Source organism: Aythya fuligula, chromosome 8, assembly GCF_009819795.1.
Source record: "Aythya fuligula isolate bAytFul2 chromosome 8, bAytFul2.pri, whole genome shotgun sequence".
Taxonomy (NCBI): domain Eukaryota; kingdom Metazoa; phylum Chordata; class Aves; order Anseriformes; family Anatidae; genus Aythya; species Aythya fuligula.
In genome coordinates this window covers 16,484,581-16,512,162 of record NC_045566.1, presented here as the reverse complement: position 1 = coordinate 16,512,162, position 27,582 = coordinate 16,484,581, and the positions used below count along the sequence as shown (strand labels likewise).

At 41.7% G+C, this 27,582-nt stretch overlaps 1 protein-coding gene across 1 annotated transcript in view; it reads right to left on the bottom strand.

Annotated features, from left to right (window-relative positions):
* RGL1 (ral guanine nucleotide dissociation stimulator like 1) overlaps positions 1–27,582 on the bottom strand; it is a 76,140-nt gene that overhangs the window by 18,753 nt on the left and 29,805 nt on the right. The window contains exons 4-7 of the mRNA XM_032192032.1: positions 18,103–18,180; positions 7,875–8,059; positions 4,736–4,860; positions 3,866–4,081 (exon numbers count right to left, since the gene is read on the bottom strand). Coding sequence (XP_032047923.1) covers positions 3,866–4,081; positions 4,736–4,860; positions 7,875–8,059; positions 18,103–18,180 — 604 coding nt within the window. The remainder of the gene's footprint in view (positions 1–3,865; positions 4,082–4,735; positions 4,861–7,874; positions 8,060–18,102; positions 18,181–27,582) is intronic.

The following is a 27,582-nucleotide window of genomic DNA, read 5'->3' as shown; positions in this document are numbered from 1 at the left end:
AAAGACATGCAAAGGAATAACCTGTTATTCAAGTATGTGCACCTTGTTAAAGAGAAAACCTTCCAAGTTTTTCCAGAGTTTCAAATCCTGACAGAGATTGGTTCATAGACATTTCTTATAGAGCTTCTCTATGGCAAAAGTTCCTGTGGAAAAAGACACAGAAAAACCTCGTCCTCCAAAAGAAGAGCACATTAAAACAGATGGAAGCAAGGATAGGGGAAGTCTGGCCTGTGACTCTTCAAGGGACTCCTGTAAATCCATCGGTGGTTCACAAACCACAGCATGGGTGCCACAGATGTAAGACAACTCTTGCAAATATAAGCTCTCACAAACAGGTGTCTGTACATGCAAATTAAGCAGACAAAACACATGCCAACTTGCCTGCTGCACGTAAATGACTGTATTCAAACTACAGTTCTGATTTAGCAAATTTTTATGGGCCTGATTATTTGCACTAATAAGACTAATTATGTCAAGTGTCCTTACAGTGAAAATAGACATAATTTATTCCCTTTAGAGCAATTTCTGCACAGGACTGAAAAAATGTAGAGCAAACTTTATATAAACTGAAGTCAGACCTTAATGTACAGTAACTCTGCTCATGAGTTGCACTAAAATTGACAGAACTAAGGGAAGTATTTTTACTCTCATATATTTACTTAATACATATGTATATTTAAGACTCAGCAACTTAGGAGGTTACATTTAACAAAATAATGCTTAGAAGATGACTGACTAGGCAGACTTGACCTGAAGCAGGTTGGTAGTTAGGCTAGATAAAGACCAGCTTAAAGAGCATGTGGCAGGACACCCAAGACCTGAAAGCTGCTCTTGCATGGTCCGGAGCCAAAAAAGCCACATAACAGTTCTTGCTGGGTGACAGACACATTTGAGAAGGAGACCCTTCTTTCTTCATGTTCAACTTGTAATTCAGGCTGGGGAGAATAATGGATTCTGAGACAAATTCTTTTTTTTTTTTTTTTTTTTTTTTTTTTTTTTTTTTTTTAAGTATGACAGGAGTTTGGACTAAAAGCTCCAAGTTGGATCCACTGACTTAAAATGCATGTAAAATTAAAACCTCATTAGGAATTCAATATTGGACTTCATGTTCTCAATGTTTTAACTGACTGCTAAACTTCACCTCATTTCCACTCATATATGTTTTTTTTAAACTGCCTTGAACAACTTTGTTTCATGCTGCGTCTTTCACAAGGGGAAAACCAGAAAGAATCCTACACAGTGCTCAAAAAGAACTTTGATTTTAAAAGTTAAGTATAACAGGATATTAATGATTTTTACTTTTTATTTTTAAAGAAAATATTGCGTGCATAAAATTGGCTGCTTCTGCTCAGGAACCTTAGAGGTAGGTGGAACAGGGAGAGCTAGCAGTTTACTCAGTTTTCCTTGTAATCTAAGAAACTCAATCCAGAAGTCACAGATAAGTAATATAGAACTCCATGCTGCTAAGTTACAGTCAGTTGTCAGTGAATAACTGCACTTTAATGAGGGGATAATTTTCTAATTTGGGCATCTAACCAAAACACTCATTTGCATGCACAAAGCAAGCAACTTTATTCAGAAGTGGGCGGCTAAGTCTATTTGCAAGTAGCTATTCTACATATGTAATTATTTTGTATAGCATGCACATGCATTTTTCACGTGCTTAGCTAAGATGGAGAATTTAATTATGTGTGTGAACTAAGTAAAGGGAGAAGTGTTGTCTTAACAGAGGTGGAGAACAAGGTTCTCCATTCACAGAACAAAGATCATGAGCATGATGCCTGGCCTGGCTTCCCTGGGCCTTCCTAACGTCCCATGATGAGCAAGAAGCTGCTCCATGCTTGCTCACCCAGACTGCAGCCCAGTGTGCCCCCAAAAGCCCGCTGTAGCTGGTACCTCTGCAAGTCAGAGATCTGCACACAGAAAGTAGGAACCAAACTCCCTAATCCATTCACGTGGGCTATAAAGCAGGCATCAGATGATAACAAAAACGAGCCAACTTGAGTGTCAAAACAGAGGTGAAAGACTACTTCCCCATACCAGTTTCCTGAACCATGCAGTTGCCAGAGCTTAGGTGCCAGTACTAACAATGCTGCCTCTGGAAGGATAGAAGCACATTGTCAAGGTTGGAAGGCCTCTGTCTGGCTTGAGCTTTTTATGACTGCTTATTTTGTATAGCTTTGAAAGAATCCATGTGATTCTTAAAACGAAGTCAACACATACCCATATTAAAGTGCTTTGATGTTCTTTTCATAAAGGAGACCTAGTTTAGTGCCAGCTGTCCAGTGATTTGAAGGGGAGTTAAAAAGGTTACAGGGAAATATAAGAGAGAAAATCTAAGAAATTAGCAAACTGGAGTTATGTAAAGGTGTGCTAAACTCTTTTGTGCAAAGATTACGAAACACAGAATCTCTTATAAAACAAAGGAATTGAAGCAAAAAGTAATAACTTGTTAAAGAGAAATACAAGACAATGACAAAGCAGAAAAGCAAGAAGATGAGACTGATGCCATAGTATACCTCTACTTGTTCCTTCTGGTCACTGTTTCCACCTCTTTCTGTGCCCTCCCTTCCCCCTCCCCCCATTCATTTGTATATACAATGTAAACAGTGAGTAAGTCAGTAAGCAAATGACTTTTTGAACTTTTTTGTTCTGGAAACTTCTTCAGGCCAAACAATATTTCATTTTTCCCCTGTTAAAAAGGTTACTATTTCTTTGAAGTTAGTTTTGTCTGCACTTACTTCAAATCTAGTATTTATTTTACTTTCACATGAACATACACACATGTATAAAGGTGTGTGTATGAAAACACAAACAGTTGTGCTATCTCCCACCATTCTGATTCAGCTCCAACAGGGCTCACAGATGCAGGGGAGGGAGCATGACGCTCACTCACTAAATATTAATGGCCAAAGGCTGAAAAAAATGCAAAGCTCATTCTGACTGCCTAGTGCCTGCACCACTGCCAGTTCTTCATTCTTGTCCAACCTTCCTCCAACATCTGGGTAATATCATAAAATCACAGACTGGTTTGGGTTAGAAGGGACTTTAAAGACCATCTGGTTCCAACCCCCTGCCATGGGCAATGACACCTCCCACCAGCCCAGGCTGCCCAAAGCCCCATCCAGCCTGGCCTTATGCACTTCCAGGGATGGGGCATGCACAGCTTCTCTAGGCAACCCGTGCCAGTGCCTCATTTCCCTCACAGTAAAGAATGTCTTCCTAATATCTAAATCTACTCTCTTTCAATTTAAAGCCATCACTGCTCATCCTATCACTTCACTCCCTGACAAAGGGTCCCTCCTCAGCTCTCCTGTAGCTCCCTTTAGGCACTGGAAGGCTACTAAAGGTCTCCCTGGAGCCATCTCTTCTCCAGGCTGAACAATCCTGTTTAAACAATGGTTTAAAACCATTACCTCTTGTCCTGTCACTACACTGTCTGATAAAGTGAGTGTAACAGGGATCAAACACCACGTCACTTCATTCACTAATACACACAGTATTTTCTTCCTAGGGAATTGAACTGATTGAATTTATACCCACCTCACCATCAATGTTATATTATCAAGTATATGGCACTCTCCATCTCCAGGGCACAGTATCTGTCTCATCAGTTAATTAGCACTCACAACCCTGCAGAGACCAGCATCAATGCCATTTCCACAGAGGGGGAGGAACTAGGGAAAGGGGTGGCAATGTTTCATCTCCTATTACCAAGAAAGCTGGTCCAAACCAGAAAGAATTGGAGCTAAATGTTCACTGGCCTGGTACCAATGCATACAACCCCTTCCTCCCCTCCCAACAAATTCCCTCACTCCAAAGCACTTGCACAAGGAACATCAACAATCTAGAATAAATGCTTTACGTGTGCAATATGAATCCACTTCTCAATGATCTTGGCTCTCTGCTGTGTTTTGAGTTCCTTGCTCTTCAGGATAGTGCTGACAACGCATTTGGTAACTGCATTGAACTGAGCAATGGTGGCTCTGATGGTAGGTGCCAGGTGCTTGTTTTCTTTCTTATCCCTTCGAGACCAGATGCATCCCAAACAGTGGTGGGGCACAACTTTCTTGAAGAGCTTCTAGAGTGAAATAGAGGTGTCTAAGTCAGCAGGATTCTCCTAGATCTCTATTGTCCACGAGAAACACATGTTCACAATACAAATTAGATCTAATGCTGTATTACAATGTAAATATTTGCTTTCTCTAAGATTAAAATATACACTGTAGAATGCTCTTCATAAGCTTGATGCCCTAGAAGAATTGCCAGCTAAGTAGTCCTAGGAAAATAAGAGACATCTTTATACAAGTTGCATGACAAAGGGGCAAAAAAATTATATAGTGATATTTTGAAGCAAAATGATACAGACAAACCAAATCAGAGTACTACAATTAGAGTACCTCTACATCTTTAGGCCAGGCAGCAATATAGGCAAAAGGTGGTATTTTTCAGTGTCAAATGTTGAACTTTGAAAAAAAAACTACATAGTATACATTCGAAACTTTTTTTTTTCCTTTCTTTTCTTTTTTTTTTTTTTTTTTTTAACCTGCAGAATGACTGAAGGAAAAAGCCCTGTGAATAAAGCAAATTTGGATAACCAAGCAGAGCTGTGTTCTCTGGCCCAAAAACAGACCTGTTCTGGACCACTATACTTATATTGAGATCATTTAGAAAAAAATTAGAAGCCCAGCACTATTTCCCCTAGCATTTCAAGTAGTACATATACTCTACATACTGCATCCATGTATGTCAGCTGCTCTGCCACAAGGTCTTCTCGGAAAAAAGAGAATTCTTCTGGACTGCTAATCTCCATTTCCTCTTCATCATAGAGGTTACAGGGGGAAGTGCTATGGATCCCATCTGTTCAGGATGGAAAATATGGTTTAGTAAATTTACAAAGCAAACAGTAAATCAAAGCAATTGTTAACTTATTTCAAAGTTATTTTGTTATTCTTTTTCAGTATTTATGCAGATTTTTAATAATATGAAAAAAATCAATTGGCAAAGGGACTAGAACTTGATTATATACTCAAAATATTACATTAGGAATGTTCTTATATCTGGATTACTTCTCCCATTCACAGAAGGAAAGGGAGACACCAGATTTTACTGGCACCATTTACACTTTCACAGGACTACACAGACAATATTAAAGAGAGGCTGTTCCAGCTTTGCATATCGTCCCTCTCTGGGAATTTTTCCCACCAAAGGGAATACACCGAGCATCTACAGCATTTAGCTGAGTTTCTTTCAGTTTTCACTGAGCAGCAGCAAAAAGTGCAAGAGGACAGCTCTCCTCACTAAGGGACCAGATCCTGTGTCAAAGGGAAGGGATTTCACAGATGTTCCCATGTTACCTTTTGACTCCCACATGGAACAAAGCTACATTAAAAAATAAATAAATAAGCTCTTATTTCCCATGGTACAGGAGGAAGTCAAACAGAAAATCCTTAAAACAAATCCTCTTCTTAATCCCTTTTGCTGGAGAGCAACAGTAAGCACCACAGACGTAAAAAAATGGGACTTTCCCTCTTGTTGAAGATGAACAACAAAAGTACTGAGTTTACTACCAGTGAAATTTCATTAAGGAAAACAAGCAGTGCATGTCAGAGTATGCTATGCAATACTTTCTATCCAATTAAAGCAGAACAAACATGAAAGCAATAAAAGTAGATAGTGGTACTTCATCATTGTTTTCCAAAATACTTGTTTTTCCTTTCTTCATTCATTTGCAAAACCTGAGCATCAAAACCTGTTACAGTTCTGATATAGCAAGTTATAACTACTGGCTGTGTCCAGATTTCCATTCCAACTGTACAATTTATTGACAGAGGTAAATGTGATAAACAGAGACCTCTGTTTCACTCTGATTTTTCTGTGGGTGTTTCATAACAATATGAATAGCTAAATGGACTTCTCCACAGCTGTTACAAGAGTTACACATTTTGGCCATGTAACTCCTCATTCTCCTTTCAGCTCATGTAATTCATCTGAAAATCCTCACCACTGAGTTGCAAGCCTATTCAGAAACTCACTGCTGTCTTTAAATTAGGTCCTTGAGTGCAACCCAAGATTTTCCTTTTTTTTTTTCCATGCCTGTTTCTCCTTTCACCTTCATGTTCATAAATATGTAACCAGTCTTCTCCCTACTTCCTAGAAAGCTGGGACCCCTCTTGTACCAGAGTATCTCCACTTCTTCAGATGTCTTTGATCCAGTCAGTCCTCTCAAAGGCCCACTGCACTCTTGACTTCACAGAAAGGGACGATGCACCCTGTCAGAACTGCAGACTCTGGCTCACCTTGCTTTGTATTGCTCAGGCTGGAAGCACCGAGGCTGGAAATAGCTTTTATCGATGCATCTGGGACTGCAATCTAATCTACTGGGATGGACAATGGCAGCAATGAATGGGGGTTTGATTATTTGATTATACAAACCAAACTGTAGGATTAGGACCACATCTGTAAGTTTACAGTACAATAGGAGTGCTTTAGAACAATAATCATCAGCTAATCTTCAAATCTGATTGCAGGCAACACATAAAGAGTTTTGCAAGAAATCTCTGAAATGAACAAAGATGGAGCATCAATAAAATCAGTGACTACTCTAAAACTCTTCTCTGTAGAACCTTCAGGTTAATTGCATTCCCCTCCTCTTCTTTTATTCTAAATAACAGACTCTGTTCTGCCACAAATTGGAAAATGTTATCATTCAAATTGACCTGTCCATAACTCAGAAAAGAGCCTTTTCAACTCTTACTTCTGGAAACAAGTGCAGAAGCAGGGCTGCTGGGAACTTGTGCTCACTTTGAACAACAGATGAATCTAAATATAGCTCTTTTAGGCTCTCTTTGTTTGACCTGTGGGAACCAAACCCAGGAAATAACATCAGTAGACACACATCATCAACCCTGTCCACTTACCTGTGTTCAGTAAGGAGACCACTTGAGCTCTGTGCAGTACTCCTTTTTATGTTCTTTTTGATGGCAGTGTTAATTTGGCAATTCACCATAATTATGCATTGACACGGTATTTCTGGAACATCCGGCAGATGAGATTTTATGCCGGGGATGAAATGTTTCTTTTCTGTCATTTCCTTTATCCTTTATTTCATGAATTACTCCCTCTTGCCCCTCTGCCAAACCTTGAAGTTGTTTTTAGTTCTCATTCATACACTGTATGAGTTCCTAGGACTTTTCAGCTTATGCCACAGGAAACTTTCTGACCAGGATAAGGGTATGTGTCAGGCTTGACACTGCACACAGTGTATTTGTGTTACTACAGTTCACTATTGTTTCAGTAGATTGTGACCCCCTATAACGTAAGCTTTTCCTCTGTCCTTGGATACCAGCAGCCAGCCACTCAAATAGGAAAAAACAGCCACAGACACTTCCTTTGACATGATGGTAACTAGGAAGAAAAGCTTCATAGCAACACAGCTTGTGACTCAAGATTTATTTTGTTGCAGCCCAGTAAGATGACCTTTTTTTTTTTTTTTAATTTATTTGTTTGTTTATTTTGGGGATGGGTTTTAAGTGAGAAAACCTGAGGAGCAGCTGTGTGTTTTAAGTCAATGACACAGGGAGTATGTTGACAGTTAACTACTTGACTGCTGTAACAATCTTGAGACTTTGGCTGAATATTAGAAGCACTGGAACTCCCAGTCCTCCTTTGAATGAGCAGGAAAAGGCACCTATACTGCACTGTTCACACAGAACCTGCAGTCTCATTCAGAGATTAAATAAATAATAATTGGTGAGCCTCATAATATTGCTTACAATTAGGATGAGTGCACTGATATGAAATGCACTCCACATAAATCCCTGTGGTACCACACAGCCTGGGAAAACAGAAAGAAAGAAGGAAAGGAAGCTTACTATCGTTTTCCACTTCTTGCTTCTGGAACTGCTCCAAAAGGTTCTGCGCCCTTCTCTCCGGGTCAGAGCCAGGCATGCTCCTCTTCAGGTAATCCAGCAACTTCAGCAAGCACAGGTAGTTGGGTGGCTCTCTGAAATCCTCAGAGCACTGGTCGAGCCACGCTCGTAAGATTGATGCTATCGCACTGAAAACAAATACACAGAGAACACGCTGGTTGCATACCGTTTGTATCAATACAACTGCACATATCCTTAAAATAAAAACACTGAGACCTTCGCACTCCTCATCAAGGCAGTATGAAGAAGCTTATGAGCATGGAATTGCATTTGTTCTTTTTTTTATGCATGCAATCTTATTAAGATACCACTCAGATTTTGCCAGTGACCTCAGTGAAGTTGCTGCTGATTCACGCTACTACAAGTGGATCCAATTACAGCCTCAAAATGCATAGCAATGAAGAATCAAATCCACTTAAGCTATATGGAGTCCCTTCTATTAAATTCAGGATATCAAGTAATGATAGATAAAGCAATTAAGATAACTAATAGAAATAACTCTCTACCAAGCATATAAAGTCAGTACCTCGAATAAAACAAAATCATTTTCCATCACTGGCATTCATTATTTGCCTTTGTCAAGCAAGCAAGACTTGCAAATTATCTTGGAGTTATGCTTTTTTTTTAAATAGCTGAAGTATCTTCGCTTAGCTGTACTATGTCCATGTTTGACTAGTACTAGACATTATGCACACAATCAAAAGCAGAACATAATTTCTTAATTCACTGTTGTGCCAGTGGGAAAAGCTGTGGCCTGGTGCGGCTGCAATGTGTGCTCAGTTACTGCTCCCTGAGATGCTGTGGAAAAATATAAGGGAGGAAGCAAGGTATTTGTGGTTCCTTCAGGGCAGCAGCTTCCCAGTGGAAGTGCTAAATCAAACACTTCCTCCAGTGCCCTTCCTCTCATCTATCACCACCGCCCAGCCTGGGGACTCGATCCTAAGCTGTGTAGTCCCACAGCCCGTATTACTCAGACGTGTCTGCTCTCTTAGTAGAGAGACTGCCCACTGATCGAGTCTTGGGGTTTATGCATGCAAAAAAGCAGCCTAAGCCTGATCCTAAGCCCCAAGAGCACAGACTGTTAATGAGGTTACCATGTCTGTGAAGATAAAACCCTAGTCGTGGCATGTGTAGCCTGGGCAGCGCTACGTTGCCAGTGCTCCGTGCCAGGCTTGAAGAGCAGAGAGAGCTGAACCCAGAAGATGGATTGTTTTTGTATGAACTGTCTGAACTGCAAAGCAAAAACACATCAACAGAATTTGGATTTTACCCTTAGCCCAAAGAGAAGGAGGTGCTGTCAGATTACAGCACACAAAACTGTATATCTCTCTTGCGCAAGGAAAGAATACTTGAAAGTGATAGGAGTGTTTTAAGAGAGACAAGAGTCTGAGATCTTGGATTCTTCATAGCACTGTGTCAATAGATCAGCTATCAGGATATTTTGCTGCACCAATTAGACTGACCAGAGCACAAATCACAAGCTGGGGAGTCACAGATGGCATATGAAAATACTTCTTAAAGAGAATTTAGTTTAGCTGAACTGACAGGGATTAAGGGACCATAACCGCTGGGTGCAGTCACATAATGCGACGCACCAGCCAAGGCCACTGTTTTATGATCGCCTACTGCAGTACTGAGAACAGGACATAACACAAGAGAAGAATACCATGGTCCAGAAGAAAACGTGCAATTAACATCAAGCTTCCAGAGAAAAGGAAGCCCTGAAGATTTTCTCAAGGACACTGAAACTATCCCTGTATTTCAAACCTCTTCTAGCCAGCAGCCGTAACGGCTGCAGCAGGGAAGAGAGGTGAGCAGTTCCTGCTTTCATGGAAATTAGGTGAAGATGCTTAGGAGAGAATAAATGCCATTTTTTAGGGAAGCAGCCCTCACGAGCTCCACTGGGCTATGCTTTCAGCAAAACCCCCCTGTCTCAGGGTATCCAGTCTGAGCCAGCACTGTGTCAGCCCAACGAGCACCTGGGCTCTGGGCTCATGAGTCAGGCACTTGGCTTCTGAAGTTCAAATTCTCAAACACAGAACACCAAAGCAGTGGCTTGGGGTCTATCATGTTAACAGCTGCAAAATACCCAGGGACAAGCCTGCCAGGAGGACCAATCTCTCCTCAATTTATGAGCCTGTAAGAAGAGCTCAGTAGGAAAATGGATTACACATTCAGACTCCTGTGCAACGAAGAACCCAAAAGCCAGCCAAGAAAGCTGTCGCAGCAGAGCCACAGACAGATGCTGGTACATTTGTTCTGCAGACAGAGAACTACAACAACATCTGGTTAAGTCAGCTGCTCAGTGACACTCAGAATAAGCTAATAGTTAAGGAAGAGTAAAGATCACCTCTCCCGGTCTCATCTCAAGCATATCGTTCCTTCCTCAAAACTCAGTTTAACTTTTAATCCCGTAGAGATGTCATTTTCCAAGTCCCATCCAGTTTAGTCTGTTGTTTTTTTTCTATTTCCTTCTCTGGTATTGTGGCAACTTCAAATTTCTAATTATTGAGAGTATTTGGAAAGCTGTCAGTAATACTGTTTGGTTAGGCTAGCTGACAGGAGAAACTGCAATTACAATTTTAGAGCTACAAAGAGTACTTACAACCAAAAATTAACATTCAAACAGCCTGGGTTTCAGGTTTCACTGCAAACATGGAACAGATGGTGCAGCTCTGAAGACTCTTCACATTTTAAAGCCATTTCGGACTGGGTTTTCATGACTCCACTCAGCCAAGCTTCCACTGCGCATGCAACTAGTCAGGGCTTTGCTATTCAGGCCAGTGGGTGCAAAACTTTCTGCCTGGGGCTCCAGGTCCGCTCCTCTCAGCTGGGACAGGTGTCACGCTCCAGTTCCCAAGGTGGGAGCACAGCCACAACAGAGACATCCGCAAGCACTTGCTCTACTCTCCTGCCTGCCCACGCTTTTCCATTGTCCTTTCCCGCCCTGCACAAGCCCATGACAAACACCACTGCCCTATGCCTGCAGTAACTTCATTTATTTTCTGCCGCAGGCAGGGAAACACTCTACCTCATTGCAGGCCCTATCTGTGTGCTTTCTCCTGCTGCATACCGCTTTTCCCCACGTCACAAACTCACTCTCACCCCTACTGGCTCCACTGCCAAAAATACGTTGGGAATTCTTTTCTTATGAGCATTTACCAGTTCAGCAACAATTTCATAGGAGGAGCCTCTCCACAGGACACTTTCTTGTACTGATATCGTTCACATACTAAGCTCAATTTCCAGAGGCTTGGTTGCTGGCCACTTTCATAAGCCAAAGAATAAACAGAGTTTAACACAGATCCAGTCTCCCAGAGCAGGGTGAAGAGTTCACAGCCATTACAGATGCTGATTTTTGGCAGCAAAATAATTTCAGGCAAGAGGGGAAATAGGAAAGAATAAAAAGGTACACTATGGCCTACTGACCTCCTATCGCCTGACTTCCTACTTGGTGTGTCAGGGGGAGGAAGCTTTCTGAAAACAGGCTGGAAAATGGCCCCTATCTTGCAGTAGCTTTACATTTGCTGCCCTTGAGAAGAAACGCCCTGTACTCAATAGCCCCAGAGACAGATAACAATGGGAGCCTTCCAAGATCTCAGACAGAAAAGAAACATCACGGACTACATTTTTCATGGTTCGATTATGAGATACACGTTTTTCCTTTCTGATATTTGCAGCACAAAAAAAAAAGAAAAAAAAAAAAGTTTAACTCCTCTCCTGCCAACCATGGGCTCTGGGCTCTGTTCAGTGATACCTTCAAATTTTGCACCTGTCAGAAAGTCTTCCAGTTTCCGTATCAGTTTTGCTTAGAATCCATCTCTGAACATTTCAGCCTTTAAAACCTATCTACTGAGGTTGGGAGATGCGTATGTGATTCTGTCGCTTTATGAACTGGAAACACAGAACTACTCACCCACTGACATTTGCCCACAAGCTGCCATGAAATGGGATGAGATTGTAGCAGCTCCAGGTCTAACATCTCTTAAGCTGAGCCAGGAGGGCATGGAGGAGGTGGAGAATGAGCCCTTCTTATCACACAGCCACAAGGGATGCAATAGGTTACACGGAAAGTGGGCATAGCCCTTTCTCGGATGGGAAGACAGCTGTATCCCTGGGCTGAAGAGGTCTGCATCAGAATTAAACAGAACACTTTTTGGCAAGAAGGGAACACCAGTGCTTTCTGTTCCACCACAATTATTTCTAGAGAATGAGTACAAGGGAATCTCAATGACTAAGGAGAACACAGAGAACCTCAGCTGCAGAAGAGATTAAATGAGTGCCTTATGAAGTTAGTCAGACAGGAACACAGACAACGCTTCCCCTGATCTGCCAAATGCACAGCGAAGCCCAGCAGTGGAATCATCCTCACAGAGGGTGATTTCCTCCCCTTGCCGCACAATGGCTTTCAGGCTTGCTCATAGAAATTAAATTAAGCCACCTGTATTTTCTCAGTTTTGCTTGTTAAACAATGACACAAGGAATTAAGTTTCAGCTCTGAATAAGGGGTCAAATGTACGTAAGCTCTGTGCAAAGGCTGCTGTAATGGTAGCTTCTCACCCCCAGCCTGTTTACAAATAACTTGCTAGTGGCTTGTAGCAAATGCTCTGCTCTTCTCTTGACTTGAGAATGTCTGGCTGCACAGCGTGCCGGGGTCTGTCTGTGGGACGCATGAAGTCACTAAGGGAACAGCTCTGTAGTTACTCTGTTTTAACTGAGATGCCAATCAGTATTTTTCTTTGCTCTTTTAATTATTCTTTTTGCTTGGTTCTGGTTGTTTTCATAACTCTCCCCCTCTTCCACTGCTTATACTGCCCTGTGTTTGACTGCTTCTCATGTGACCGCATTGGTTTCTGCTGTTGTTTTAGCTTAATTGGCTTTACTGGAATGAATGCTGATTGGTGCTCTCACAAATGAGTCTTAACTGCTTCCCACCCTGGATTTCCCAAGGCATCAGAAACTTCCAGCAATTTTTGTTCCATTTGTCTCACATTCCTTTGGTGTCTGTTCTCCTGGAGCACAAAGTTTCAGGCCCATTTTTATTCCTGCAGGATTTTAACTGTGCGTTCTGCCTTCCAACAGGGCTGCTAACCTCAGTAGGTAGCAACAGACGAGCTTTCTGTCAGAACAGACTAAGTGCACAAGAAGCCCTGGGACAGTATTTGTTTCTCCCTCTGACAAACTCCAAATATTGCAGTATGACATTATAAGTTTTGGTATTCGCTATGTTAATGAAGAAGCAGAAGGGTAAACATGCAAGACATGCCATGTGGTAACTGAGTAGTTCCTTAATTTTTTTTTTATTTGAACTGTTTTGTCCAATTGCTGTGGAATAAAACAAGGAGATTTCAGTTCAGCTTCAAGTTGCTTTGTCTGTAGTTTCCAATCACATGCCACATTCCAAGTTTTAATAACAAATAAATCCCACATTTTGATAATAAAGCAGATGCAACTAGGAGATGACATTCAAGACAAAAAAGCCCCAAGTATTCTGATTCATTTCTGTGGCCTGTCATTCACAACCAGTGCACTCCAGATAAGCCAAGTGAAGCCAGTAGCAAACGGAAACCACAACCTTATGCTTCAAGAGGAGGCTTGAAAGGCCTTTTACTGTTACTTGAGCTCATTCAGGATTTAAAAGCCTCAGGACCCAGCCACCTCAGGACTGGGACTGTAGAAGAAAGAGAGGTTGAGGGCTTAAATCTCTTTTACTGTTCCTGCTTCCCAGTCAGCTGTTCTGAGTTCTTTAAGAATCCTCCCCTTTAAATTGTATAATGTTGCACAGGCAAGCCCCCAGAGGTACAGGCTGCTACAGTATATTATACTTCAAAGGCTTTAGGGTTCTTTCTCTGCCCTCCTCCAGCTCCAGCCAGGTCTTAGTACCTATCTTATGGGAAAGAAGTGTTCTGCTCCTGTAGTACATCAGCTCTTTGAATTGTTATTGTCTGCCAGCGCTGATTGCCCAGAAATCAAATTTAACACCATCTTTTAGTATGGGGATGGAAACAAGGCACAACTTTTTCATAGAACACTTTGCATAGAAAACTCAACCTTTTGGCAGTGAGTTAAAAGTTAACTGAGGAGCTCCCCTACTACGGGGAATAGAGATTACAGTGATCAGGCCATATCACCAAAAGCATTGTTTCTGACTATCTCACATGCAACACACACAACAATTTCATGAAGACTGAGGTCCTCAAACAGCCTTAATTGCTTGCCTAGCTGATTCCCTTCCCAGAGTACGTCAAGGAGCTTGAAATCTTTCAGATTAGATTATCTCATTTAAATTTCCCATCAGTATGATACTGATAAATTTTCATTTATACTTAGCACACGTATGATTTTATTCTGAATGTGTTATATCTAGGTATTAGATCTGTGTTGTGATTTGTTAAACCTATTTATTTTTTGAAAGTTGGCAGGAGTCCTCAGCTAAAAAGCAAGCAATGAAGACAGAGAACTCCGAAGAGAGGGACCACCCAACAAAGACGAGGAAGCCACTCCGTCCTACCTTGACACAAAGGTACCCTGATCTGAGAATCAGCCCCAGGAGGTTTTGTTTACGTGATGCAAGGAAGAGTAACAACAAGGATTGCTAATAACAGGAGACAGAGGGTCAAGTAAGTTACTCCTCCCGACTACCTTATCAGACAATTAAGAGAGGCATAGCATCAGATTTCTGGGAACACGGGCTGAAGTCCATCTAACTCATACACTGCACTGGAGTATGTGACCTTTCTGAACTGTATTCTTTCATACTGAGATCATAAACTTTCAGGCTGACTAAGAGCAGTGAGAACTGCGGAAAGCAAGCTCCGGAACATGAAATCTACACTGGGACTCGATCCTAAAAAAAAATACATGCAAGGCAGTTTTATTAAGGTCACAAAATATTTCACTGGTCAAAGCTTGATCATCATCCTAACATTGTTTAGATCTTTTTAAAGTTACAGAATTACTGTACCTTTGTTTTAACTGCATACTACTGAATACAGTTTTAAAGAAAATGGCAATAATAATAAAAATCCCAAAAGACATTTTGTGTTAAACATAATTAAGTCAGATCTCCATTGAACAAAAAAATAAATCTTTGAGCACTCCTGTGGCCCAAAAATGATAGGAATGATGCTTATGTGTGCAGGAGAAAATCTGCGTGGCAGAAAGGATCCTTAGAAGGCAGGTTTCAAGCCTAGCGGAAGTCATCTCAGGTCAGTAACAACTCTGTGTCACTGAAACAAGTGTGAGAAGTAACTGCTGGCTCAGACCCAGAATTTGGAAATGCAAGGGTAGGTTTATAGCTCCCACAAGCCTCTCAAATGGTACTGTGCCACAAGTGTGCTCAAGCCATAGTGTAGGGCTTGCAGGTTTTTAGCTATATTAGCACTGGATGGAATAATAAAATGGTAAAACGAATTCACGTACATCAGACACTTTCCTTCTCAAAATATGTCATAACTCTGTGCCACAAGTACAAAACGAACAGGGAGTTTCAACACAGAAAGTAGTAAACAGTGGACTTGCAGTATACCAAATATGACAAAAATCCTCTCATACATACCTAAGATTTTGCAGAAACCTCTATAGTTTTTTAAAGCTCCATGAGATATTTAGTCATGAATTCTCTTCCCAGCATTGTTTTTTCATTTCTGTAGCTTTTGTGTGTGTGTGTGTGTGTGTGTGTGTGTGTGTGTGGAAACTTTTAGGTCAGGAAAGTGAATTCACATTTATTCAGGATCTGTTAAAATGTGCACATGACATGTAAATTACTTTGTCAATAACTTCATTGAGCTTTCTATAAACAAGTAGTTGGGTAACGGGTATCAAAATTAGACATAAAAGATACAGATTTTTCATGAGGACCAAAGGATTCATCAGCCGTGCTGAATATATTAATGAAAATTGGGTCAGATAAACTCATCAGAAGTTGTGCTACTGTGAGAACTGGAAGACATACCCCATGCTTTTGTCATTTGCTGACTGCATGAAGATGGTGCATGACAAAGGGAAGGCACCAGGGATGCAGCAGGAAGCAGCTAGGCCCAGGGTGAACAACAGACTATGTGCATGTCAGTAGAAAAACAATTTTGCTTGAAAAATATAAAAGCACAAAAAAAAAAAAAAAAAAAAAAAAAAAAACACAGACAATATGTTCTTACTAAATGGTATTTCAGTTGCACCCTCACCTTCAGACACAACATTGAATTGACGTGTTTTGCCCACAGGCTGAGCGACACTAGCATCAAGACTACTCCCATCTATTTTCTCTCCATCTCATAATCAAGCTCCTTCAAGTCTGTGGAAAGGTGGGGGGATTAATCCTGACATGGTTTATATTGGCGAAAGCATCTTCCACATCTTCAGTATAAATCCTTCATCTATTTTGCAAGAAAGGTACTGCTTTAGCTCATTTAATGGTTGGACTGGCTGAAATATGGGGAAGTCAAATGGCCTGCCCAAAGTAGGAAGAGTTCTTAAGAGTTTATTTTGGATGACAGTGTAGGAACTTGCTGGCTGGCTATTATTTCCTTCACCTACAGCACTATTCTGCCTTCTTGGTGCTTGTGACCAAGATTCAACTATCAGCTGTTCTTTGATGGGTTCTTCATGGCAAAATGTGAGGAAAGTGTTAACAGCTCTCTCTTATGCCAACCAGGAAACAATCAGGGAATTGGGCTCTGGTGTTGAGTCTCATGGGGCAAGAGGAGCAGCCCAAACCATTAGAGCTTGTAGCTTTGTGTCTGCAGTGTTAAAAATACTAAATAAATAAATATAAATAAAGTAACAGGCACTAATACTTTGCATTAAACTAACTAAAGCCTTTTTTGAGATTCCTTTATTGTTTATAAACATTAATTAAGCTCTATATTTCTTCTGCAGTCAAGCAAGCATAATTACTTGTGTTTTCAGAGAAAGTTATTGAAACACTCACAGACAAGGGGGCTTTCACCAATTTATTCATGGTGGTTAAACAAAACAATTTCTACATGGGTGACAGAAGGCAAAGCAACCCTACTATCTGACCACTGCATTCAGACAGTGAAGGACAGGAAGGTGTTGGGTATGTTAAAGGAAAATTTCTGGACTGGGGACATTGGAACCATTTTACACCAGACTCAAAACTCCCTGTCCAAAACACATATGCCATCAGAAATGCAGAGAGGTAAGCAGTGTGAAGGGCAGGCTCAGTATTTTAGGAAAGGATGTGATTTCAATCAACAATCTGCCTGAATCGTAGAAATGAAAATACTACACTGTATTTCTCAGTCTTGACAGGACTGTGTATTTCACATGATTAAAAAAAAAAAAAAAAAAATCAACATTTTCTTCAAGTTCAGAACAAACAGAAAATAAACTTGAGGCCTCTTCAATTACTCCTTGCCAAGTCAGTACACTGAGAAAAGACTAAGTTTTTTTAAACCGATAGAAGATGAGACAGAATTATAGAAAAACAGTCATGAGCAATGCTGACAAGAATCAAGCTTCTCCACATACTGTAATCAAACATAACCACTTAGATACTTTTTATTGCCATAGCGCATGCAAACCACACATCATACAGACGTCAAAGTAAAAATTTAACACCCAATGTCTTAAGATAAAACGCAGTTTTATATGATGCTAGGAGGATAATAACCAAACCACCTTTTTCCATTTAAACTACATTTCAAAAGAGCTTTGGTATTTTTCTTGCAACATAGGGTGACATCAGAATTTAAATTTCACTCAAAAAGCAACCCTGTAAATCATAGGGGAGCTAATGAAGAAGACGCATGCATACACATGTTGCCTGAAACAACCTCAGCTTTGGTCTGCAGATGCAGACTACTGCGATGTAATGCACAATAAAATCAGTCATAAGCGATAGCCATTTACTGCTATAGATAAGGCAGGGAAAACAAATACTCCTTGTTTGTTTAATCAACAAAACGTTGGCCTAGATGCGTTCCTCTCTTGTTCAAATACAAGACAATTTCCCTGACTGACAAATCTCTGGGTTATACCACTGGATATGTCTCAATATGACTCTGGATATTTGGCTTTTAAACAAGCTTGTTTAAGCAAACAAACAGTGCTGTGAATTTTCAAATGAGACAACAGCTATGCTGCCCACATCCTCCTCCAATACTGACTTCTGACTGAGGCTTGCTGTACAGTGCAAAACCACACTTACTTCCTGACTACTGTTTTGGATCCGGAGGAATTCTGGCTCCCAACTTCTTCACAGCTTAAGGTCTCCAGGTTTCCATACCTGAAAAAATGAGATAGGTGTTTAGAGGAACTTCTACTGAATAAAAACAAAGCCCAAGTAATATAGTTCTTACACAATTATCACAAACAACTAGAAAGTGTTTCTAGCTTGAACTACAAACATGCGATATAACAGTTGGCAAACTCATGGAGCTTGTTTCATTAAGGAGCAGAAATTTCCTAAAGAGACGACCAATATCTTCAAACCTAACTTATTAATTTGTATGAAGTAGCCTGTACATGGGAGGAAGCAAACGAAACAATTTGCTCAAAGCTCCAAGACCCTCTCTGTCAGTTTTCATACCATCCTTTCCCATAGTGATATGCCAGTGTGCAATAAGGCTGTACAAACCACTTTTTCTGACTCAATTTCTGTTTCTCTAGTATTTGCCATTCCTTCCAACTCTACGTGAGATTTCCCGCAAGTTTTTCTAGGTGGCAATTGCCTACTTGTGCCAAAAATCTTGACACAGTTGCCATGAGGGGGAATGGTCCAGAGCTCTGTGCAAATGCCACTGGAAAAGAAAAAAACAGAGGTGCAGCTCCAACAGCATAAAGCAAAATCTCCTCTTCTGTACATACGTAATGTGTGTGCCTTGTGGGCAGGATTATGCACTCCATTTTCAATGGGAGTACCGACTGCTTCAGATATACAGCACCATAAAGAATTTAATGACTCCTTACAGCCAGCTTTAGCGGAGGCACAATTACTCCCAGTTCAGAATAAGACAAGCTGATTTTAAACATCCTGTGCTTGAATAACTGTTAGTCAGGCACCTACAATTAATCTGAGTAGTTAGGAGAACAAGTGCATCTTTAACTGTTTGTGCTACAACGTTCTAGGAGCATCAGACAAAGAAAATATAGGGGACTGTTAGTTTGTATAGGGAAGGTTCATGGCAGAACTGCAATGAATTCATCCAAGGTGTTTTGTCTTGAAGGACAGAAATAAGAGATGGTAGTTTTATGCTCTCTGAAGTATCAGTCTAAGGCTTCCCATGTAAGAGCTGCAGCTCAGTACAGGAAGATTGTGAAGAACATGTTTTTGCATCCCCATCTCTCACCCTCACTGATATTCTGCCCTGTCATGGCTCTCAATCTCAAAACTTCACAATACTTTAAAATAATTAGTAAAGTTTCAACAATCTTCTGACAAAGGTTTAAGGCTGGAGTATTCCACTATGGCTGGAAAGCTGAGGCAGAGATCACTGGTCTGAATACAGTGCTCACTCCAGCGTGTCACAAAGTAAACCCAAACTAATGAACGTAAACAAGTAACCCCCCAGATAGCAGCAGCATGGCCGCAGTTGTAAGAAGGTCAACCTGGGCTTACTTCACCTTGAGGGTATTGCAGTAAGGCAACTCGCGTCATTATAACATATCGCACCATAACAGAAAAGGATATGCTCAAGTTGTTAACTATGCATGTTACCATGCGAAGTTGAGAACAAGACCATGGCTGCTTGTCCCCAGTAGCTTCCTCTGACCACTACACCGTCCCTCACGCAGTGCAAGATCCTACACCAGAGGTGAAGACTTCAGTTATCACAGCATTTTTCTGCCCAGGTAAAAAAGCATACTACACACATAAAAACTTGCAAATCTTAGGTTCTGAAGGGCATAAATTCTTCCCAGTATAAAGAAACAATCCTGCTGATCCTACAGGACTGCAGCAGCATGAGAAAAGGCTTTAAGAACTTCAAAAATTGAAAGGGTCCTTGGCCATGGAGGTACACACAGGACAAGCCATTTCACCATTGTGATTTCACATATCTAATCCAAACATCTGAAGAAAAATAGGCTTAGCCAAACTGACAATGGAGTAAGAATCCACTTCTAAACATGTTGACTAACCCCTTGATCTCCTCAGGATCACAGCGAATCCTAGCAGGAGCATTCACAGAGGAATCACTACTTGGTGGAAGAACAAATGTCAATTTTGTTCTGATTTTTTTTGGTGCATCAATGTCCTCTCTGTTTTCTTCCGTGTTTCCCAAGCATTATCATACCCTATCCATGCTCTTTCTATTGAGATCAGCACTTTTGAAGAGGTGAAATTGAACAGACCACTTCTTTCTGACTCTACTGTGCCCAAATTCACCACTAAACCATACCTGGCCTCTCCCAGGTCCCAGTCACACCTTTTTCCAATTCAAAGTGAATGCAATTCACTGCTTGAAGTACTACTGCTTTACTGCAAGGACAAAATAAATCAGAGAAGCCTTAGAACAATATTGCTAAACACCTCCATGAAGTCCATTAATTCACTATGCTGAAGTGTAAAGTTCAGCCTATTTTTATTTGATTTAACTATTGACTTCAATATTTGCACTTGTAGGCCTGTAGACTGCCCTGCATTTCCAAATATTTTAATACCGGGTGACCTATCTTAACAAAAAGGTACAAAAAGATGGGGGCTAAGGGGCAGGGGACATTTAGAGAACTCTGCTGACACCTTCTCAGTGATGACTGCCTAGACAGAACCAAGACTTGCTGCTGATACCACGTGCATCACACGCTGCGGCAGCTGCTCTTTCCTATAGCTCAGTGGAGAGGATTTCTCTCCCCACTACCGTCTGCTAGGTAAAATGACCAAAATAGATCTTATCCAATACAAAAGACATTTTTCCCCCCTACTGAGCAAGGAAAGCTCCAGTTCTTGAATAGCAATTACATTTTTATATTCTCTTTTCAAAACTTGTCATTAGTTCTTTGAGCAAACTTTATTGAGATGACTCAGAGTATCACCGTCCTAACATTGTGTCAAATATTAAGTATGTATCTGCAGAACATTAGGCATTTGCATTTAAATCCCACTAGAGATACCCATGCTGATTTTTGCAACATAAATTTATAACACTGCAAGAGAAAGCATGCAATTTTCTGTGCAAAATCTGAGAAGTATATAACACCTTGTCACTTTGCCAAATGCAAACCTCTGCTTATCTATGGGCAAAAGGGCTTTGCATGAACAACAGGCCATTAAATATGGCTTAGGAGGAGTTAATGATACATCTGATGCAAAGAACAGTATTTCTGCAGACTTCCACTGCCGCGTTCTCACCAGTTCCTGGACAAAGAGCTATTCACTACCCAGTCTTGTATGAATGCTTTGCATACAAAAAGAGACATGAGAAACAAAAGGATCCTGTAGCCTACAGAACTTTTCAGCCTTGCTTGGTGTTCGGGAAGTTATAGTCTCCACTCAAAAGAACTGACTAAACAAATGAGACCAGAATGTAATGGGCAGTACTGAATATTTAAGTACTGGAAAATAAAGTAGAAAACACACCCCTGTATCTCTGCTAAGAAGGAAAGGGAACAAGAGGGAGGAAAATGCTCTTTGAGCGACTAGGAAATAAGAAGAAAAGGTGATTCTCTGCAGAAGTGCCCAACAAAGCCCTAAATAATGCTTGTAAGCATCAAAGCAAGCAGCAAATAACCAGAAGCATAGATACTCAGCAAGAGTTGTAAAGTGTTTTGAATTATACATGCAGAATCGTGGAAATGAGGTCACTTCTTTAGCTGGTACAAACCACCTGGTATACAGGAAAACAATAGGGGAAAGAATAAAAGCTACAACAACAGCAGTGAGTCTAATGCCATATGAAACTACTGTCCTAAAATATCTGGATCTGCTACTGAAGGACCTGTTCCCGCGTGCCTCCTCACCCATGGTGGATGTGAGGTGACTGTGAGGAGGGAAGCAGCTCTGGACGTAGCCAGAGACCACTGTGCTGGAGGAAGGAATGGAAAGGCGAGCTGCTCAGACCGTTCCTCCTTGGGAGAGTCGTGCAGGAGACATGGCACAGACACCTCAGGGAAAGCTGGGCACAGTGGATCAGTTCAACCTACCTGTGACCAGGGGCTGGGGGGTACAAACTGGAAAGTAACCACCCAGAGACGTCAGAGCCTGGAAAAACAAACAGCAAAAGCAGGTGCTTTGGGAGAGTTCTCTTTTTCATACTTTCTTGACTGACCATTTCCGCCCTCCTTGTGCAGAGTGGCCTAAGGACTCTCCCCAGCCTGTGCAGTTCCCTCAGTTTACACTTGCCTCCTTATTCCGTCCTAGCCAACCAGGTCCTCCTCAAGTCCATCTCCTCCATGCCCACTCTCCACCTTCACCTTCTTTATTTACCCTCTCATTAAGCCATCCTCTAGCAAAAGAACTGAACTGAAAACGTAAAACTAACTTCTTATTGGCATTGCACTGCTGGGCTTACCCAGCTCCAGCTCCCCACCGAACAAACTCGATTCCCTTCTCTGCCAACCCCTCGAGACAGGGACCGATGGCTACTTGATATGCTACTGCGCAAGCACAGTGCAGCCCTGCTTCTAAGCACTGCTGCAAAGGAACACGATTACCATGACAAAATTAAATACGCAAGGGAGGAACTTGGCTTGCATCTGCTCTCATCTGGACAGCAAAATCCCTTTGGCATTCACCACACTTGTGAGCACTGGATTCCACAGTCCAGCCAGTAGCAGGGGGGAGACTGAAGGCTGGGGCAAGGGCACCCGGCCATATTCCTACACCCGGTACCTGGAGGAGCTCATCTTCTCCTCGTTCAGCCTCCCCAGTCCCTTTGTCTCTTTCCAGGAACTTCCATCCTGCATTTCCACATCCAAATGCTGACAAGATGTATTTATTTTTTTTTAAACTTTACTGCCAACTCCTACCAAAGAGACCATATCAGAATGCATAGTGTTAAACACTTGGCAGGTTTTCAAAGCTGTCTAGTGTGTTTAGATGCCAAACCTCCATGCATACTAAAGGGATGGGGATGTCCAATTACTCCTAAATAGGTCTGAAAATACATTCAACACTTTTCAACATTCCAGCCAATGACCAAGATTTTGTGTAGTTTGACCTCTATTCTATGTTAAAAAAACACACCTTTATAGACTGAATACAGCCAAAATAATGAAGAGAGCTCCAGTTTCTAATAAAAAGCAAAAACTTAATTTGAAGCCATCTGGAGGGGGAAAGAAAAAACAAACAACAAAAAAAAAACAAACAGATTTATTCAAATTGCACATCTCTGGTTATATTAAAGAACAGAAATTACCGAAGAGCACAACCTAAAGGCCACTACCACAAGCTCTGAGAATCCAGTAAGTCCCTTCTGAGCGATACAGAGGGAACTGTATCTGTCTTAAAAACACTGCGAACTTTCTCTTAATGATTTTAAACCTTTCCATATGCCTTGCTTGACATTTTCTGTGACTCCACTCACTGCACTGGATGCATTGCCTTTAGAAATGTTTCTCTCTGCCCAGGTGGTTTGTGCGTTTCTGTGATGACATGAGCAGCACAGGATGTGAGAGCCCAAGACACTGCAAGCAGGAGCACCATGCAACTGTGTGACCCCTGCCACACACTAACTGAACCCATGTGTTTTTGGCTTTGGGAGGGCTTCCTGCTGGCCCCCTGTGTCATGTGAAGAGGACTTAAGAAGTGGAAGCAACATGCGTGTCCCTCTACCTCACCCTGCTGTACTGGGAGGGAGATAATCGCCAGGTCCTTCACAGCCAGGCCAGCAATGAAGCCAGCAGTGTGCAGCCCAGAAAGGTTCCTAAGCATGAATGGCTGCGGAGCCTCACATACTTACAAGCTGACCACTGCTTACTTTAGCACAGAAAGGCCCAAGCTGGATAAAAGGTTTTGCCCAGATTTCACAAAACAGATTTCGCAAACCTATTTAATGAAAGCACATCATTCTGAATTATTCACTCCTATAAGGAACTTTTTTTTTTTTTTCCTGTCCTAATACTTAAGTTTCTCTAAAATATAGCATGGTTTCTTATTCACCTCTATCACTCAGACAAGAGAATTTCAGCTTTATGGGACAGAATAATGTTTCATGCCCCAAATTCAGTTAACGCTTGCACTGCTTGGACAGGACACTCTACAGACTGCGTCAAAAGGTTAACAAGTATTTTTCCCCACACTTAGGGTATAAAACATCCAGCCTTCCCAGGACACCTGTCCAAGAGCCCCAGGACTCTGTTTAATCAGAATTTGTGCAGACACCCCTGCGGCACTCGCAGCAAGGGGTTCATCTGTAGCACATCCAAAGGGAGCTGACTGCACTGAGAGCTACCCAGCTTCCACAGCGATTTCTGGGCAAGTCTGTCAATGCAAATATTCCCATGGACGGTACACCCTCAGCTGGGAGATGCGGGTGCTGCTCCCTCCCACGCTATGTCACAGAGCTGCTCCCCTGTAGAAAGGTGGCTGGGTCTTTTTGGAGTTGGCCACATTGCTGTTCTTCCTAATGCCAACAAACAACAAGGGCTCAGCACTGCCATCCACAGTTGTTCCCTTACACCACAAGCCTGCTCTATCACCAGGAATAAGAAATGAGGCTCAAACTCTCCACGTGAAGCTCAAATTGACAGCTAATGCCAAAAATATTACTTGCTTTTGCTGAGAGCCTTTGTTATCTCTTTTGACTTCACTGGAAAAGAAAATACAAATATTTATAGAACAAAGATTATGCACTGACACCCAACTTTGTCTCTGTACTGTTGTTAAGAGTATTACTAACAAGAAAGTTGCAAAAATGTAAACTCTTTGATATTTATTCTACGCTAATATAAAGATGAAAACTGAGCTGGTTAAATTCAGTGACTATCCATTTCTCTTTTTATTTTTCCTTTTAACATCTGTTTTTCTTCGCAGGTTCATATTCCACAGCTGCATGTAAATCATTCTAACTTTCATAGTTTAAATTGAATCTATCTTTTGTCCCAGCCCATAAAAGTCTGGATTATCCATGATATTTGAAAAACCAAGGGAAACATCCATGGACTCTTAAACACTATACTCCTGAGATTTGTGAGAGGGGAAGGAAGTGGTGACCTCCTAGGATTTCCTGAGGATTCTTTCATTTATTACAAAAAGCTGGGGATAACATTGACAAGGTCAAGCAGGCTACGTGCCCTTCCTCTGATGGCTACATTATGATTTGCTCTGAGAGGTATATAAGCCAGAGAGAGATCAGAATAGGGCTCAGAAAAGTAAGTTCTGTGGATATTTTTTTCCCTGTTTTCTTTCCCTCTTATGACATTTTCATCTCTTTAAATCCACATTGGAAGAGGAGGGCAGACACCTATCCTCCTGACTTGCTGCTGCTCTAAACAACCTGACTGCCCAAACAACCTGAACTTACCCTATTCTCCCTTCATACCCTCAAAGCCAACCCCACAGAGTTGTTCTTCTCTTAAAGCAGAGCTGCTGCCACAGCAGTGCGTTACCAAAAACTCTAAAGGGACAGGAGCTCAATCTCTTCAAATCCAGAAGACCGTGAGGACACAGAAGTGCACAGCATCGTGTCAGGATCTTTCCTTTCAATCAACAGCCAAGAAGGCTATGAATAGTGAAGCCTCGTATTTAGAAGCAGTCTCCTATTTTCCTGTTTCTCTGCTTGAACACCCAAATTACATCCAATACAGAATAGCCATGCACAGATTTCAAAGCTAAGAATTCTGTTGAAGAAGTTAGTCCTGTCTGCTCAACTTCTTTCCTAACCAGTGCTGGTTTTCTTGCTCCTCTGATGCCTGCCTGAGAACATGAAAGAAAGGCTCTTAAGTTACACATGCCACTTCTTTTGTGCTGCAATCTAACTGTAACGTTACAGATGTAATGCCCAGATATGAAAATATTAAGAACTTAATTGCAGAGTTAACTGAGCTAAATTGCACCAACTACACAATTTACAGCTGCCTTCACTACATTTCACAGGAGCCCAAAGAGTTTAGGTGTCTCATGACCAGTGATTCTCAGAGAATGAGTAAGTACTTTCTTCAGGCTGCTTTTAAAACCCTATCATTAATGCCTACATTTAAGAACAAAACCAAAAAAACTACATAGAAGTAGAAACTAAAGCACATGATGCATGAACTTCATAACGATCTTGACTTCTTTTCTTGCTCAAATTCCTGATATTTGAGTATCTGATTTTATGGCTTCGGTGTTTTACTAATTTAGTACATTCCTATTTTTAGTTTGCTATGATCCTTTTCTCTAGGGGAAAAAATAGAAAGAAAACAGAGCCATTTATCTAGAGGACTTACTAATGTCAGTACAAAAGCAGGATTCCCAAAAGACTTTTTCATCATCCTTACAGCAGTGCAGCCTAGCAGATTTTGAACATTTCAATGGCTAGTGATGAAATACCACAAAACAACCAAAAGCATAACAAGACTAACTGACTGTAGGATGGACTGTTGTTTCAGTGCCCCCCTTTTGTCCCCAATCCCAAATTTAAAATTTTTTTAATCCTCAATTACAGAGAGATTATTTAATTATTTCAGTATTCTTTGAAGGGCTGAATCAACAGTTCTGGAGAGTGATGCTATTAAACATCAAAGGCAGAGAAGCTCGAGGAGAGGCACCACGGCTGATAGCCACTTCCCGTGCCTTGGAATCACAAAATCGTTAAGGTTGTAAAAGACCTCCAAGATCATTTGGTCCAGTCATCCTCCTGCCACTATCACCCACCCTTCCTTAAACACCCCCAGGGACGATGACTCCACCACCTCCCTGGGCAACCCGTCCCAATGCCTGACTGCTCTTTCTGAGAAGAAATGTCTCCTCATCTCCAACCTGAACCTCCCCTGGCACAACTTGAGGCCATTCCCTCTAGTCCTATCACTAGATAACTGCGAGAAGAGGCCGACCCCCAGCTCCCCACACCTTCCTTTCAGGTACTTGTTGAGAGCAATGAGGTCTCCCCTGAGCCTCCACTTCCCCAGACTAAACAACCCCAGTTCCCTCAGCTGCTCCTCACAGGACTTGTGCTCCAGGTCCTTCTCTGGACACATTCCAGGGCCTCGATGTCCTTCTTGTAGTGAGGGGTCCAAAGCTGAACACAGCACTCGAGGTGCAGCCTCACCAGAGCTGAGCAGAAGGGGACGATCACCTCCCTGCTCCTGCTGGCCGCACTATTCCCAATACAAGCCAGGTCCCTCTGCAGGGCCTTCCTACCCTCTGCCAGATTGATACTTCCCCACAACTTGGTGTTGTCTGCAAACTTACTGAGGGTGCACTCAATTCCCTCATCCAAGTCATTAATAAGGATATTACAGAGGATGGACCCAACACCGACCCCTTAGCCCAGCTCTCCAGCAGCTCGGCCTTTGGCAGAGCCACCCAGAATGCCCACCGACCCCAGCAGGGTCAGGCCTCCAGCAGAGAAACAACACTTGTGCACGAAACAACCACCTGTCCCGTAAGAGAGCTACCCACACCAAGTCCTCTGCCAAGCAGCACACTGAGCAGGGCCAGCACCTGTGAGACCCCTTTCCTAGTCGTGTGCAAGGGCTCCGCAGACCAAGAACGTTTCCCTGAATCCATCACTTCGGTGGTCATCCAGCTTAACTGACTTGATGAAAGATT